The sequence below is a fragment of the Mirounga angustirostris genome, unplaced genomic scaffold, assembly GCF_029215605.1.
Source record: "Mirounga angustirostris isolate CCGP_5_RB_7025 unplaced genomic scaffold, mMirAng1.0.hap1 SCAF_6, whole genome shotgun sequence".
Lineage (NCBI taxonomy): Eukaryota > Metazoa > Chordata > Mammalia > Carnivora > Phocidae > Mirounga > Mirounga angustirostris.
Window position 1 is genome coordinate 49721750 of NW_026991714.1, and position 15909 is coordinate 49737658.

The following is a 15909-nucleotide window of genomic DNA, read 5'->3' on the forward strand; positions in this document are numbered from 1 at the left end:
AAGCAGCAGAGAGGGTGTATCAGGGAGAGGAGCTGAGAATGGAGACAGGAAGACTAGTTAGAAAGATATGCAAGAAAACCAGGCAAGCATTGATCAGCTCCTGAATTAAGGGGATGGCAGGCGCATGAGGAGGCAGCGAAGGGTGTATTGTAAACACATCCAATGCAGTGATTAGAATGATGGATCATGGAGTCTAAGTAAGGCAAACAGGCAAATGAGGCCATGATAGAAAGTGAAAAGTTGGTCAGGTCAAAGGATAGGAAGAAACATTAACGGGACCTTTGAGTTGTTGATCCAGACCTACCTTTCATTTCTAGACAAGATCAATTCTTCTCCACCTTCCACACAGCCCACTCACGACAGGACTGAAGGGGAAAAGGGGCTTCCCCAGAGTTCTGTCTTCTTGGTCAAATCCAGTCTATGCTACTAATAGTCTTCTTTCACCATTTTAAGCTGCCTAAGAGACCAGCCTCCCAAGTGTACCCTAAATCCTTGTTAACTTCAGCCATTGTCCTGTCTCAGACTCTCACTGCAGACACAGTACATCCCCTGATCCGACCTCTTCTCTTCCGGTAACATCCATCTTGCTCTCTCAGTCTCATGATCGGTCTTCAGCCAGATCCTCTATAGCCTTGATCTCTTCTCAAGAGTCAGCTTCATCTTTTTGCGTTAGCCATAGCCCAGGAGATGCTGAAGACAGGGGTTCCCTTGCAGTCTTCTCTAGTGGTGGCCACTGCTTTTGCAGACCTCACACTGCTGGGCAAGGCAGTGAGGGGGGTCAGCCACTGTGCTATCCTGGACACTGTTCCTCCTTCCTCTCGAGCCATCTCTGGCTCCTTTGAAGCCAGAACCATCAGAACTCTATCACCCACGATCCCTCCTTGTTGTTGTCTATTTTTCTTATTAGTCCCCTTGATGTGTTCGGGATTTCCGGTATTAAGCTTGCTTACCACTGTCTCAAATCCCCTGCTTCTTTTTTCTTTCATCTTACACACACACACACACACACACACTTTGTTCAATCCAGCTCTCCACCTACTCCATGCCTGCCTGTACTTGAAGTGCCAAATGTAGCTGGTAAAACTCACAGCTATGCTGATTGGTCCCATGTTATAATTATGACCATGGATCTCAAATGGGCCCTCAAGGCTGCCCAATAATCCACAACATTTATCTAGTAGTTGAAACACCTAACCCCTACTCTTCCGAAACCATTTCCTACCTTCTTTTCTCAACAATTCCTTCTCCTTCCTTTTAGCCAAGGACTCCAAGTCTTGTGTCATCGAGGAATTGGATCCATCAGACAAGGACATCCGTATCCTCCCACCACATCTACATCCTACTGTGTGGTGTCCTGTGCACCTGAATGCTTCCTGCTACAAAGGATGGAATGTTTATGCTCCTATGTAAGACCTACCCCTCCACGAAATATCAGCCTCTCCTGCCTACCCATTTGCTCTTTCAATTGCCTTCTGTCCTTCCTGCATCATCATTTTCTCCCTCTCTCCTGAGTCATTTCAATCAACGTGACAAGATTCAAATATCTCCCATCTTAAAAACAAAATCTCCACCTCTCTTGACCTTCCATTACTCTCCAGCTATCACCCATTTTTTCTGTTTGCCTTTACAGCAAAACCCTTAAAGAACTGTCTCTACTCCTCTGATTCCTCACTTTGCTTTCTCTCTTGAACCTTCTATACTCAGCCTTTTGTACCTGTCATGTCACTGAAACCACTCTTACCTAGGCTGCTCGTTACCTCCATGTTGCCAGATTGATGGTCCATTCTCTGACTGCTTCACAGCATCTAACACAGTTGGCTGCTCCTTCTTTTGTGAAACACTTGCTTCACACAGTCATGTGACAGGACTTTGGTTCTCTCCATTCCTTTCTGCCTGGTCTCAGCCTCCTCTGTTGGATCCTCCTCCTCTTCCCCATTTCTGAATATTGCTATGCTGCACAACTCAGCCCTCGAGCTGCTTTACTGGCTACATTCACTCCTCAAGTGATCTCATCTCATCCTTTCCCATAGTATTAAATACCAACTACACATGTGTATGTAGTTGTATGCCAAATCTATATCTCCACTCATGAACTTTCTCTTGAAATCCTAGTGTTTCTATCCAACTGCCTGTTAGATATCTCTACTTGGATGTCTAATAGGAATGTCAAACTCAATGTGTCTAAAACCAAGCTCTTGATTTGCTTCTTTCAGATTGGCACCTCCCCTAGCATTGCCCTTCTCAGTAAATGGAATCACTGTTCATCTGGTTGCTCATGCCAAAAATCTTATAGTTAATCTTGATTCCTTTCTTCTAATTTATTAGCTAATCCTGGAGGCTCTACCATCAAACTATATCCTGTATCTGCCAGCTTCTCACTACCTCTAGAGAGCAGCTTTGTCTGAGCAGGCCACCACTGTTTCTTCCCTTGACCAGTGCATCCGTCTCCACGATCCCTCTTTCTCTTCTCTTCCCTAATCAGTAATGCCCTCATGATCATAACATCCTTTATTGATCTCTGTCTCAGGCAGTCTACCACCAGGGGGGCGAAAGATAAAATTTTCTCTGTAGGCTCATCTCCCACTTCACCCCTCTTTTGACTGCACTCCAGCTACATGACACAGTGTTTCTGGACCATAACAAGCACACTCCCACTTTGGGGCAATTGCACCTGCTCTCACTCAAGATACCCATGTGGCCCCCTCCCTCCCTTCATTCAGATCTCTGCTTAAATGGCATTTCTTCAAACAGGTCCATCATTCTCTTTCCTCTTCCCTGGCTCCACCTCTTCATTTCATTAATCCCACCTGACATTATATATTTAATTCATGATGTCCCCATCACTAGAATTTAAACCTCATGAGGGCAGGGACTTCATATGTTTTGTTCACTCTGGGATTCTCTGTAGCCAGAGCAGTGCATGACACATAACAAGTGTTCAATAAATACCTACTGAATGAATAAATAAATGAACAAAACTTCCTTCAAATTTTGGGTGTGATAAAAGCAGCATATAATACAAGACTGACCACCACTTGCCACCTTAACTTTGTATTTTGAATAAAATAATCCAGCATTCTCAAGTATTGTCATTGGTCTTCCCTTCCTTAAAACAATATGAACTTACCTAGAAATCTCCTAGATATAGGTAGAGAAGATGGGATGGAGGTTATGATTATTAATGTTATAATAACTATTGATCATTTTCCAACATGCATGGGATCATATCACTCCTCTGCTTAGAACTCTCTGGTTGTTTTTCACTGCACTTTGACATATTAAAATTCCATATCATGGCTATGTAATCTGGTTCCAGTCTACTGCTGAACCCCATTTAGTACCAGTATCTTCCTGTTCACCTTACTGCAGTCACAGCAGTCTTTTCTGTGTTCTAAGGCATCAATCTGGTTCCTGCCCCAGGGCCTTAGCATTTACTGTTCTTGCTGTCTGAATACTCTTCCTTCAGATCCTTCAGATGTCAGGCTGACATCTGTCTAAAGTCTAAACCCAAAGTGACCTCCCTGGACCAACCTGGCTAATATTAGCTGCTCCCTTCTCTCACCCCAGGAAATCTGTACCTTATGACTCTGTCTTTTCTTTGTATCTTTATCTAAAATTACTTTGCTTTTATACTTGTTTAATATCCTCATCCCTCACCGGAATGGAACCTCTGCAGAATAAGGACCTTGTCTACCTTTCACAACAGTCCATTGGCTAGAGACTGCCTCAGAGTAGAAGCCTACATGTCTATTGGCTGTACAGTGAAGACCTGGGCGACATTTTAGGGCTGGTTGTGCCTGTGTCAAAAAGCTTCTTTTCCATGTCCATCAGTCAGGTCTGGCTGACTTGGAGCTGGCTAAGATGCTAGCTTCCCCTTTGGTTTCTCTCTGCCTTTCTGCCCTCCCTCTCCCAGTACTTCACAGGCTGTTACCTTGATGGCCCCTGTGGCTATCTGGATATGGTGCAGCCGCCTCAGTGTGCTCTCTCTGTCGATGAAGTAGGAGGCTGCCAGCTGGTGCAGGGTCTCCAGGGACACGGCAGAGCTGTTTCCACTGGCCCCAACCACAGGAGCACTTCCTGCTGTGTCTGTCTTGCGGCTCAGTTTTCGCTTGTCCACAAAAATGGTCAGGGACTCTTCTCCTATCACAAACAACATGGGTTCATTGGTGAGGCCTTCTGCTCCCTAATCCCCTACCAATTCAAACATGAAACCCTTGGCCAGAATAGTCGGCGCTCAGAAGGAGTCTGTTGCCCCTGCTGACGACCTCTTCCCCATCACGGTCTCTAGAACAGTCTCATCAGACAGTGCACAAGGTAATGGGCGTCACTGCCCGAGAGGCCCTCCTCTCTTTCCTTCATTCTTTAACTATCCCATAGCTCATCCCCTCCCCTCCAGCTTATCCATTTAACATCCTTTATTGATCTCAGTCTCAGGCAATCTACCTCCATGGGGGAGATAAAATTTTCTCTCTCAAGTTGTTTATGAGAAGTCACCATGGGTATTTCTGCTCCCTCAGAAAGGGCAAAAGCCTTGAAGTTCAACCTCCCTCCTCCCCATCAAACACTCAACACCTACCACATGCCGGCAGCTGGCCTGAACCCTTGGAGAGATTCTTTTTGTCCATCAGACAGTGAGCTAAATGTTATAATAAATCCTGCTTTCTTCTTCCTAGGGCAGAGAGAACTCTGCCTCCTCAGAGGTTTTGATTTGGCCAGAAGCTGTACCATCCCCACTCCCAACCTCGTCCCCAACCAGCCCAGAACCACTGGAATTTGTTTGGCCAGTTACCAATTTTTAGAGAGGTCAGCAGGGGTCAGGGACTCAATGGACATTTACTTCTTTGCCTAAGGGTCTGACAACTATAGCCACAGCAAATATTAGGACGTGGAAAAGCCTCTGGGTTAAAAGGTTCTGTCAAAAGAAAACTGGGAGCGCCCCCTGCTGGCAAGTTCTTAGTAGGAGTCTGTCAGTCCCCCCACCTCCTTACCCAGCACCCCCTCCTCAAGGAGGATGCTTATAAGCAAATAGCAATGTTCTGGATGTCGTGAGTTGGATGTCAAGAGATTATATTGTTCTCAAAGGCACCAGAAAGGAAATATTTCTCAGGCAATAACAGGCCAGGAAGAACAAAGACCCAGGAAGACTCAAGCTATACTCAAAGGGTCTTTAAGCTGTATTCAATGATCTGACAGCCAGTTAGTGTAGGATCACGATGTTCTTACCTCCAAGAGTGGCAGAAAGTAAGAAATGAGTGCCGTACTTTTTAATCAGGTTTTCGGTAACCTGTTGTAGGTTGGGTCTCCTTCCGAGGAGGCGAATGTTCCGGATAAACTCTGGGGCAAGAGGCAATGGCAAACTGAAGAAGTCCTTCCTTTCCAGAGCCAAGTTGTTTACTTTCCAACGGGCAAATTCCCTGGAGGAAAAGACAAGGGATAAAGAAAAGCTCAATGTATTTAAGAACAAGAAGCATAAAATCTGAAGTAAGAAATGTTCTTTCTCCACTTGCACCAGCCTCCCCTCCCCTTAGCACACATCTCTCCACCCAGAGGCACCTGGTGCCTGAAAGAGGCCTGCTGGCCTCCACCCAGCCTCCCGTTCCCAGGCTGTGAGAAAGACCTACCTCGGCTGACCTCCATTGGAACCTACTCCCATCTGGCTTTCTTACTGGAGAGTAGCTAATCGGCTTATTCGTATGAAGGTAGTCGTGTAGTATAGTGTAGTATGGGGAAAAATATGCCAACAATGAAAACATGAGAACAGTGGTCTGCAGAGATATGATCTAGTTACAGTTGTCCCTCAGTGGATGAATCACATCAGCTATCATGGCCTCAGGTACCCATTTGTAAAGTCAGGAGTTTGGTCTGCAACAACAGTTCTCAAACTTTTTGGTCTCAGGACCCCTTCACACTCAAAAAATGACTGTACCCCCATATTTATGTGGCTTATAGCTATTGATGATTACCACTTTAAAAAATAAAACTGAGAAAATTTAAATATATTATTTTATTTAAAGATCACAGCAGTAAATCTATTACATATAATATAAATAGCATATTTTTATTACAAAAACCATATGTCCTGAAACAAAACCAATTTAGCAAGAAGAGTGGTATTACTTTGCATTTTTGCAAGTCTCTTTAATATTTGGCTTAGCAGAAGAGAGCTGCATTCTCATATTTGCTTCTGCATTCAATCTGTTGTGAAAATTATGGATATTCTTCTTTGTGGATATTTGTTGTTCACTCAACAAATGCCATTCCTTAAAGGTTTGTTACAGCCTGGAATCTGAAACCATATTAAAGCACTTTTTATAACTCTGTTACATCAAAATCCAGCTTTCTATACTGTACTTTGAATGTATCCTTTTACCCTTCATGATTTTGGAACATCATGCATTGATCATCTAAAAAATATGGGATCACTGAATTATTCAGATCTTCCACATTGTGACACTTTTCATCATATAATATAAAAATGCCATATTTGTTAATATCACCACAAATCTCATGAGTAAAGTTGTTAAATATTGGAGCTGCTACCAATCTCATAATGACAAATATGAGTTTTCCAAAACTCTAATTTTCATTTGAAAGCTTAAATTTTATCATTGGCAACAAATACTATTAGTTGTTTTCCTTGAAGAGGTAGGTTTACTTTATTCCCTATTTTTTTTTTTTGAGAAAATGTTTACCAGACATTAAAGTCTAAATAACAATAGTTTGTCTGTTGGTTCTTCTTTCAAGAAAAATTCAGTTCCAATGAAAAAGCAGCTAGTTCAGTTCACAATTCAATCACAAAAGCATTTTTCCTTGACAATCATCATTCTTCAGTACCCTCAGATGTGCTTTAGGTGTATTTTCCATTTCATCATACAAAATATTAAAAAGACATGTATTCAAGGGTCAAGATCCAATAAAATTAGTAAACTTGACTGCTTCAAGGACATTCTTATATGAATCTAGCATGCATGCATACGCGTGTGTGTGTGTGTGTGTGTGCGTGTAGGTGCAAGTATATAATGATAAAGAATACGTGACTACTGGTTCATTTGGTGAGACTGCCTTTATTCAAATTAGGATGATTTGTTTTCACACCATTAATGCAGATGTCAACATGGACATCCTGAAAAGACCTAAGAGGACCCACCTTTTGAGAAGCCCTATAATACAAGATGGCAAAATTCCTTTCCAGTCTCATCTACACTTTTAATCTTCGTGCTTTGCTCCTTACTGTAATGTCTGTATTTTAAAGGGGACACTTTTCTAAGAGGAATCTGTCCTGGGATGAAATTTAAAGGATCACATCCATTAGTAAGAAAGGACTCTTCCATGGCCTTTCACATTATACTCGTAAGGACCAGCTCCACTGCCTTAGGGAACAACAAAATTCAAAGTCTTATCAACCTTCTCACCCATCCCAACTCTGCTCTTCATGACAGTGCTAAAGCTTAGTCTTTCTCCCCAAATCCATGGACTACAAATTATAGGGCTGTAGAAAAATAAAAGAATTCCAAAATAAGTGAATAAAAGTCCATGCCCAATTTAAAGCTATAAAATTCTCCCATCTAACTCTAGGGACTGACAGAGAGGAGGGGCATGTACCAAATATTACCAGGGAAACAAAAGAAAAGAGATGACTGATAATTCAAGGTTCCAACAAAGTCTTTTAAGATTCCCATTGTGTGGCTTTATTTATCTAAGCAGGCAAGTTCATAATAACATATTATCATTTATTTCCTTTGTACAGGAAATGTTAAACTTTAATTAAAGTATAGGGTATTTGTCAAACTGTTTTCTACCCCTAATCCCCCTGCAGCATGAAAAACAACTGCTTGATCTCACGTTTAATTGGCCAAATGGCCAATCAAAAGACACAGGGTGGTTTAATAGATTTTTTTTTTAAAGACCCAACTATATGCTGCCTACAAGAGACTCACTTCAGCATTAAGGACACCTATACTGAAAATGAAGGGATGGAAAAAGATATTCCATGCAAATGGAAACCCAAAGAAATCTGGGGTAGCTATATTTATATCAGTTAAAGTAGACTTTAAGCCAGACTGTAACAAGAGACAAAGAAGGGCATTATAAATGACAAAGGGATCAATTCATCAAGAAGATACAACATTTGTAAATATGCACCCAACGTAAGAGCACCTAAACATATCAAGCAAATATTAACAGATCTGAAAGGAGAAATAGACAGCAATTCAACAATAGGAGGAGACTTCAATACCTCACTTAAAACAAGGGCGAGACCATCCAGACAGAAAATCAACAAGGGAACATTGGCCTTAAACTACATATTAGACCAGATGGACATAACAGATATTTGCAGAACATTCCATTCAACAGCAGCAGAAAACACATTCTTCTCCAGAACACATGGAACATTCTTCAGGGTAGATCACATGTTAGGTCACAAAACAAATTTTAATAAATTTAAGAAGACTGAAATCATATCATGCATCCTTTTCAGCCACAATTGTATGAAACTAGAAATTACGAGAAGTGGAAAATTCACAAATACATGAAGATTAAACAACATGCCCCTGAACAACCAATAGGTCAAAGGAGAAATTAAAAAGTATCTTGAGACAAATGGAAATGGAAATACAAATACCAAAACTTATGGGACGCAGCAAAAGTAGTCCTAAGTGGGATGTTTGTAGCGATAAATGCCTACATGAAGAAAAAATAAAGATCTTAAATAAAAACCTAATTCATACCTCAAGGAACTAAGGAATTAAGCCCAAAGTTAGTAGAAAGAAGAAAACAGCAAAGATCAGAGTGGAAATGAATAGCATAGAGACTAAAATGACAATAGAAGAGATCAATGAAAATAAAAGCTGGTTTTTGGGAAAGATTTTTAAAATAGACAAATCATTAGCTAGACTAACCAACAAAAAAGGAAAGAAGACTCAAATAAATAAAACTGGCAATGAAAGAGGAGACATTACAACTGATATCACCCAAATACAAAGGATCACAAGAGACTACAATGAACAATTATACCCAATAAATTGAACAAACTATGAGAAATGGATAAATTCCTAGAAACAAAACCTACCAAGACTGAATCATGAATAAATAGAAAATCTGAACAGACCAATTACTAGAAAGAAGATTGAATCATTAATAAAAAACTTCCTAACAAACAAAAGTCCAGGATCAGATGACTTTCACTGGTGAATTCTACCAGACATTTAAAGAATTCTTACCAATATTTTCCAAAATCTTCCAAAAAAACAGAAGAGGAGGAAAAACTTCCAAGGCCAACATTACCCTGATACCAAAACCAGACCAAAACCATGCTGCAGTGGGGTTTAGGACAGAATTTGCATAAAGACATATGCAAAAATCCCCAACAAAATATTAGCGAACTGAATTTAACAGTACAGAAAAAGAATTATACACCATAATCAAGTCGGATTTATTCCAGGAATGAAAGGATGGTTCAACATTTGCAAATCAATCAATGTGATACACCACACTAATAAAACTAAGAATAAAAATCATATGATCATCTCAATAGATGCAGGAAAAGCATTTGACAAAATTCAACATCCATTTGTGATAAAACCTCTCAATAAAAAATATAGAGAGGGTACATACCTCAACATAATACATATCCTATATGACAAGCCCACAGCTAACATTATACTCAATGGTGAAAAGCTGAAAGCTTTTTCTCTAAGATTGGATCAAGACAAGGTTGCCCACTCCTGCCAATTTTATTCAACATAGTACTGGCAGTCCTAGCCAGAGTGATTAGTCAAGAAAAAGAATTAATAAGCATCCAACTCAGAAAGAAAGAAGTAAAACTGTCAATTTGCAGATGACATGGTATTATATATAGAAAACCCTAAAGACTCCACCAAAAAAAACCTGTTAGAATAAACAAATCCAGCAAAGTTGCAAGACACAAAATCAATATACAAAAATCAATTGCATTTCTATAAACTAATTAAAAAACCAGAAAGAGATATTGAGGACAATGGTGACTAACATAACATAATTTAAAAAAGGAAATAATCCCATTTAAAATAGCAACAAAAGGAATTAAATACCAAGAAATAAATTTAACCAAGAGTGTGAAAGGTCTGTACACTGAAAACTATATGATACATTGATGAAAGAAATTGAAGAAAACACAAAATAAATGGAAAGATAGTCTATGATCATGGATTGGAAGAATCAATATTGTTAAAATGTCCATGCTATTCAAAGCAATCTACAGATTCATTGCAATCCCTATTAAATTTCCAATGGCATTTTCCATAAAATAGAAAAAACAATCCAAAAATGTGTATGGAACCAAAAAGACCCCAAATAGTCAAAGCAATCTTGAGAAAAAAGAACAAGGCTGGAGTCATCACACTTCCTAATTTCAAACTGCATTACAAAGCTATAGTAGCCAAAACAGTATGGTAATGGAATTAAAAACACATTGACATCTATGCTAAGCGAAATAAGTCAGAGCAAATACCATATGATTTCACTCACATGTGGAATTTAAGAAACAAAAACAGATGAACATAGGGGAAGGGAAGGAAAAATAAAATAAGATGAAAACAGAGAGGGAGACAAATCATAAGAGACTATAGGAAACAAACTGGAGGGGAGGTGGGTAGGGGTATGGGGTAACTGGGTGATGGGCAATAAGGAGGGTACTTGATGTAATGAGCACTGGGTATTATATGCAACTGATAAATCACTAAATTCTACCTCTGAAACAAAAAACAAAAACAAAACAAAAGCAAAAACAAAATCAGACACATTGATAGTGGAACAGAACAGAGAACCCAGAAACAAACTCACACATATATGGTCAATTCATTTGTGACAAATGGGCCAAAAATATACAATGGGGAAAGGACAGTCTCTTCAATAAATGGTAATGGGAAAACTGAAGAACCACATGCAAAAGAATTAAACTGGACCCCTATCTTCTACCATACACAAAGATCAACTCAAAACAAATTAAAGACTTAAACTTAAGACCTGAAACCATAAAACTCTTCGAAGAAAGCATAGGCAGTAAGCTCCTTGACATGGGTCTTGGTGATGGTGTTTTGAATCTGACACCAAACCCAGCCTCCCTGCTTTGTGGTAGGCTACACATAGACTTCATCAACTAATAAAGAATTTCTTTCCTATCATTTAGATTGGTAGGAGAAATAAAAAGCAGGCATTCTTCCATTTTTCACAATTTCTGACAATGGTCAAAACCCGTCATCAAAAGGAAAGATCACTTTACCATAGAGGTGACTCCCAACATAATTAAATTTAATAAATAAAAAATTATGTACTCAGTCCCTTCATTCAGGACTGCCGAACAGTACCTCCTACAAGCTTTCCTTGACCCTTCCATCCAAAGAGCACCCTCTCTCTCACTCTCTGTCCCCATGCTCTGCTTTAGGTATCTTTTTTAGCACTTACCACTACTCGACATAATACTTTTTTAAATTATCTTTCTCCCCTAGTAAAATATAAACTCTTTGAGGGCAAGATTGATTCTTTTGGTCTTATTCAACAGCAACAGAACAATGCTAGAAGTTCTAACTTGTCATACTGTTAGAATATACCTTTGTTGAATGATTGGGAGATTCTCTCATTTATTTTATTTATTTAAAATAAATAGTCACTCGTTTTATGTCATAGCTCTCCTAATCCTTTAATTGTTTGGAAATTATTGATGATTGGATAAAAAAATGTTACAGGATGAGAATACATAGAAGCAACTACCAATTAGTGATTGATCTGAAATGAAAGTAAAGTATCCTAAATGTGTATGCATATCAATGGGGAAATTAGATTTGACTTATAAAAATGTAATTTATAGGCATGATTTTGTACATTGTTTATACATAAATCAAGGCACAGATGGCATTTTCTTATGCTTTGGTAAACTGAGTCTGGGCCCTCTTCCATTGTCTTCAGCAGACATGGACAACTTCCAAACCCTGAGGCACATTCTTTTTTTTTTTTTAATTTTATTATGTTATGTTAATCACCATACATTACATCATTAATTTTTGATGTAGTGTTCCATGATTCATTGTTTGTGTATAACACCCAGTGCTCCATTCAGTACGTGCCCTCTTTAATACCCATCACCAGGCTAACCCATCCCCCCCTCCCCTCTAGAACCCTCAGTTTTTTTTCTCAGAGTCCATAGTCTCTCATGGTTCATATCCCCGCTGAGGCACATTCTGAACCCATGGTCCACACTCTGAAGTCCAGTGAGTACAGAGCCCCCATTCAGACTCTGCTGTGCTTTACACCCTACATTAAGGATCAGCAGCCCCAACACCCTACAACAGGTCTAACGACAATTTCTGCCACACTCATAATGTTCAAGATCACCAAAAGAAGCAATAATTTTGGAGTCATGCACTTTTCCTTAGTCTTCATCACTATTTGTCCAACATCAGACTTGGAAAATCATATATTTTATCCAAACCAAAAAGAGTTTTGAGCATCTATTATTTAAATGAATGAGGCTATGGAAGCTCAGAAAGCTAAGTAATTTACCTGATGTCACAGAACTACCAAGAGGGAAATTTGGGCTGTTCTAATTAGAATAAACATTTTAGTACTATTTGCCAATATTTTTCACATTATTGTGAATGTGTACATTGAAAATTCTCTATGTGATGCACTGGGATCAGAACTGAGGAGACCAAGCACAGGAAGTCCTGCTACCCCAGACTTTTCCCAAATGCCCCAAGGGCTAAATGGGTCAATATATGGACATACCTGTCCAAACCCGTACCTGTCTCTATCCATTTGCAGTACCGGCAGGGGCCAGCATGCGTACCAGTTGAGAAGGTCTATTCCATTCCTCTTATGTTATGAGAAAACCATGAAACAGAGAGGTAAGTGGTTTGCTCAAAGCAATAGAACCAACTGGTACCAGAACAAAAAGCTAGTGTCCTGTCCCTCCCCCAGTGCTATTAATAACTATGATGGCAGTGACAATAGCAACAGTGAGACCCAGAGAGGTTAAGAAAGCCATTTGCATGAAGTTACACAGTAAGTAGCAGAGCTGAGATTAAAACCCAAGTCAATACCATACTGCTGTTTCTAGAACACAATTTCCCCCTGTGGAGGTTAAGTGTGGAGATTAATACACTTAATCTTAATAATTAGAACACTTTTACGGTATTCTAATTATTTTTAAATGTTTACTATCTTCTAGCAAAATTATTTCATTACCTGGAACATTTCATTCCTTTAGTTATCTATATAAACATGAGTTTACCATGTATCCAAAACACAGTGCAACATATACACTGAGGCAAAACCTTTTTGGATTAAGGTGGTTTCCATACACCCATTTGCAGAAGGAGAAATTGAGACCTAGTTAAAAATCAAGTCCATACACAGGGTACCATGGGAGAAATCAAAGATAAAGGCCTGATTCCAGCTCCTATGGCTGCTCAGGAAATTATGACACAGAATAACAAATGACTCAGAAAAATGAATGATACTGTCTTAGGAAGCATTTTATGAGCAAATAATAAAAAATAATGGTTAACATTTAATGAATTCTTAGTATATGCCAGGCATCCCAAGCATCTTACAAGTATTAACCAATGCAATATCCAAAATACCACTATAAGGGGGGAAATATCCCCTTATCCTCATTTTACGGATGAGGAAATTAAGGCACAAATTGATTTGCCCAGTGGGTAACACCCAGTGGGTGGCAGAGTCAGGATTTAAATACAGGATGTGTGGTTTCAGAGTCCACAGTGTTTACCACCATGCTACTCCACCTACCCTGTGAAACTCAAAAGAGTAATCACAATTTTGTGAGTGTAAGAGTGTGTGTGTGTGTGTGTGTGTGTGAGGGGGAGAGAGAGAGAGAGAGGAAGAGAGAATTTCATTGGAGAAAGAATAGATACATAAGGATGGGAAATATATTTGAACACCCCCCAACACACACAAAAAAACAAAAGCCACTTCTGTGAACTGTATTGGGGTGTCCACCCAGAATCAGGCCTAGGCCTCAGCTGCCAGCAGGATGGCTCAGGCTCTGGAGGTGCCCAGTGGTTTTCTCTTCTACTTTACTAAGTTTCTTCCCTGCCCTTTGGGGCCCTTCATTGAATCAAAATAATGGGGGAAACATCTGTGAAAGGAGGTTAAGCCAGAAAGTGGTAAAAATGTACTTACGGAACTTATTAACCTGGTTCTTTCCAGCATCTGAAAACTTCAGAAGGCAATACTGGAAGGCATCCTGAGCTATTCAGAGAATAAATGCTCATTTCCGATTTTTTGTTTAGCAGGTTTTTTTTCCAGTAATAAAATAATCAAGGCTCTTTTTTTTCCCTAGGAAAAGGATGTTTTCTATATATCAATTATATTAACACACACTACTTCAATTAAGCCATCATCTTTGTTTCAATTAAGACATCAAATAAATCTCCATTTCAATTTCTCTTAAAACCTTCTCCCACAGTGTTTGTTACACAGTAAGCAGTCTGAGAGAGCAAACATCTCACACAGTAGGGAAGCCCCTGTGGAAAGTGCCTTTAGAACGGCAGAGACCACTACAGGGCTCACAGGTTAAGCCAAAGGGTGACCAGAACTCTCCAACGTGGACTCCACCTACAAAGGCATTCAAGCAGCACATCAGGAAGCTGCTATAATCAACAGAAGTTTACCCCATTTCCTGTCATACTTTAGATTCGCCTAGAGTAAACAGCACACACTTCTGTCAAAGGGTTAACATACCCATACAATCATTGATAACAACCAAAACAGAATTTAGGAAAGGTGTGATCCAGATTGGAGGGTAAAACCAATGTTATGGCCGCTGTCCAAACCAACACAGAGAATATGGTGGGCATGATCCAAAATCTCTCTCTACATTCTGACATTCTGAAATGATCGGAGTTATCTTTGTCCCAAACTGCTTAACACTCATGGTCCAGATTGCCAACAAATGATGCTTCTGGGTGTACATGAATTTAGGGATTTTCCCAGAACCGAAAGGGCCTACAGTAGGAGAGCAGAACCCCACCATGCCAAGCTCTGGCATCAGGAGCTCCGGAAGCACTTTGGGACGGGACCAGCTCTGGGTTTGAAGTGAGGATGTTCCTCACTTGAAAGATATAAATAAAGAATGCCTCCAAGTCGTGGCTACTATCTCTAATGTCACCAACCACACTGCAGCACTGTGTTCCTCCAAGTGATAAGAGGTCAGCAAGAACTCTGCCAGCAAGCGGGCCCCCCTGCAGGGCCCCACGCTCCTGGCGATGAAAGGCTCAGATGGGGTCCTCCATCCCAGGGGCTGTTTCCAGCAGCTCAGCACTGAAGCACCACTTTTCTGGCTTGTAAACTGAGAACATTGATCCAGCCCCCATGAAGAGACATTACCTATGAAACCTCCCTCCCTGGGAAGGCTGAAGGGAGAGAGCATTTTAGAAAGAAACCCACGGCTTAAAAACAAAACCAAAACTATACTTCAAGGAGGCTGAAATCTGGTAACAATGAATACTGCAGCCTACAATACACGTGCTTATGCTGAGACCTTGGGCTAATAGCTGGATTAATTGTTACCCGTTTTCCAATAGACCTATCTTTCCATTTCTGTGTGGGATGCATATTCAGGCACCTTTCCAAGGCCACCGATAATGGCTGTCATTGGGAAAGTCACATTTCCTGTATCATGAGCATGCAGCCCTACCTACCCAACCCCTCTGCCGTGACATCCCTGCAGGCTTGGCATCACCCCATCCCAGTGTCAGTGTGTCCCTGAGTGCCAGGAGCCCGTTTGTTCCTCTTGAGTTAGACCCCAGGCTGGGTTTATGGGGAGACAATGCCGTTTCCAGCAGAGCCAACCAATCCTCACCTGCTCACTCAGGTGGCACTTCTCAGAATAGGTTCTGGGACTCCCAG

At 40.3% G+C, this 15909-nt stretch overlaps 1 protein-coding gene across 1 annotated transcript in view; it reads right to left on the reverse strand.

Moving 5' to 3' along the window:
• BRINP2 (BMP/retinoic acid inducible neural specific 2) overlaps positions 1 to 15909 on the reverse strand; it is a 50792-nt gene that overhangs the window by 16984 nt on the left and 17899 nt on the right. Inside the window, exons 2-3 of the mRNA XM_045877391.3 lie at positions 5224 to 5414; positions 3932 to 4140 (exon numbers count right to left, since the gene is read on the reverse strand). Of these exons, the coding sequence (XP_045733347.2) occupies positions 3932 to 4140; positions 5224 to 5414 (400 nt within the window). The remainder of the gene's footprint in view (positions 1 to 3931; positions 4141 to 5223; positions 5415 to 15909) is intronic.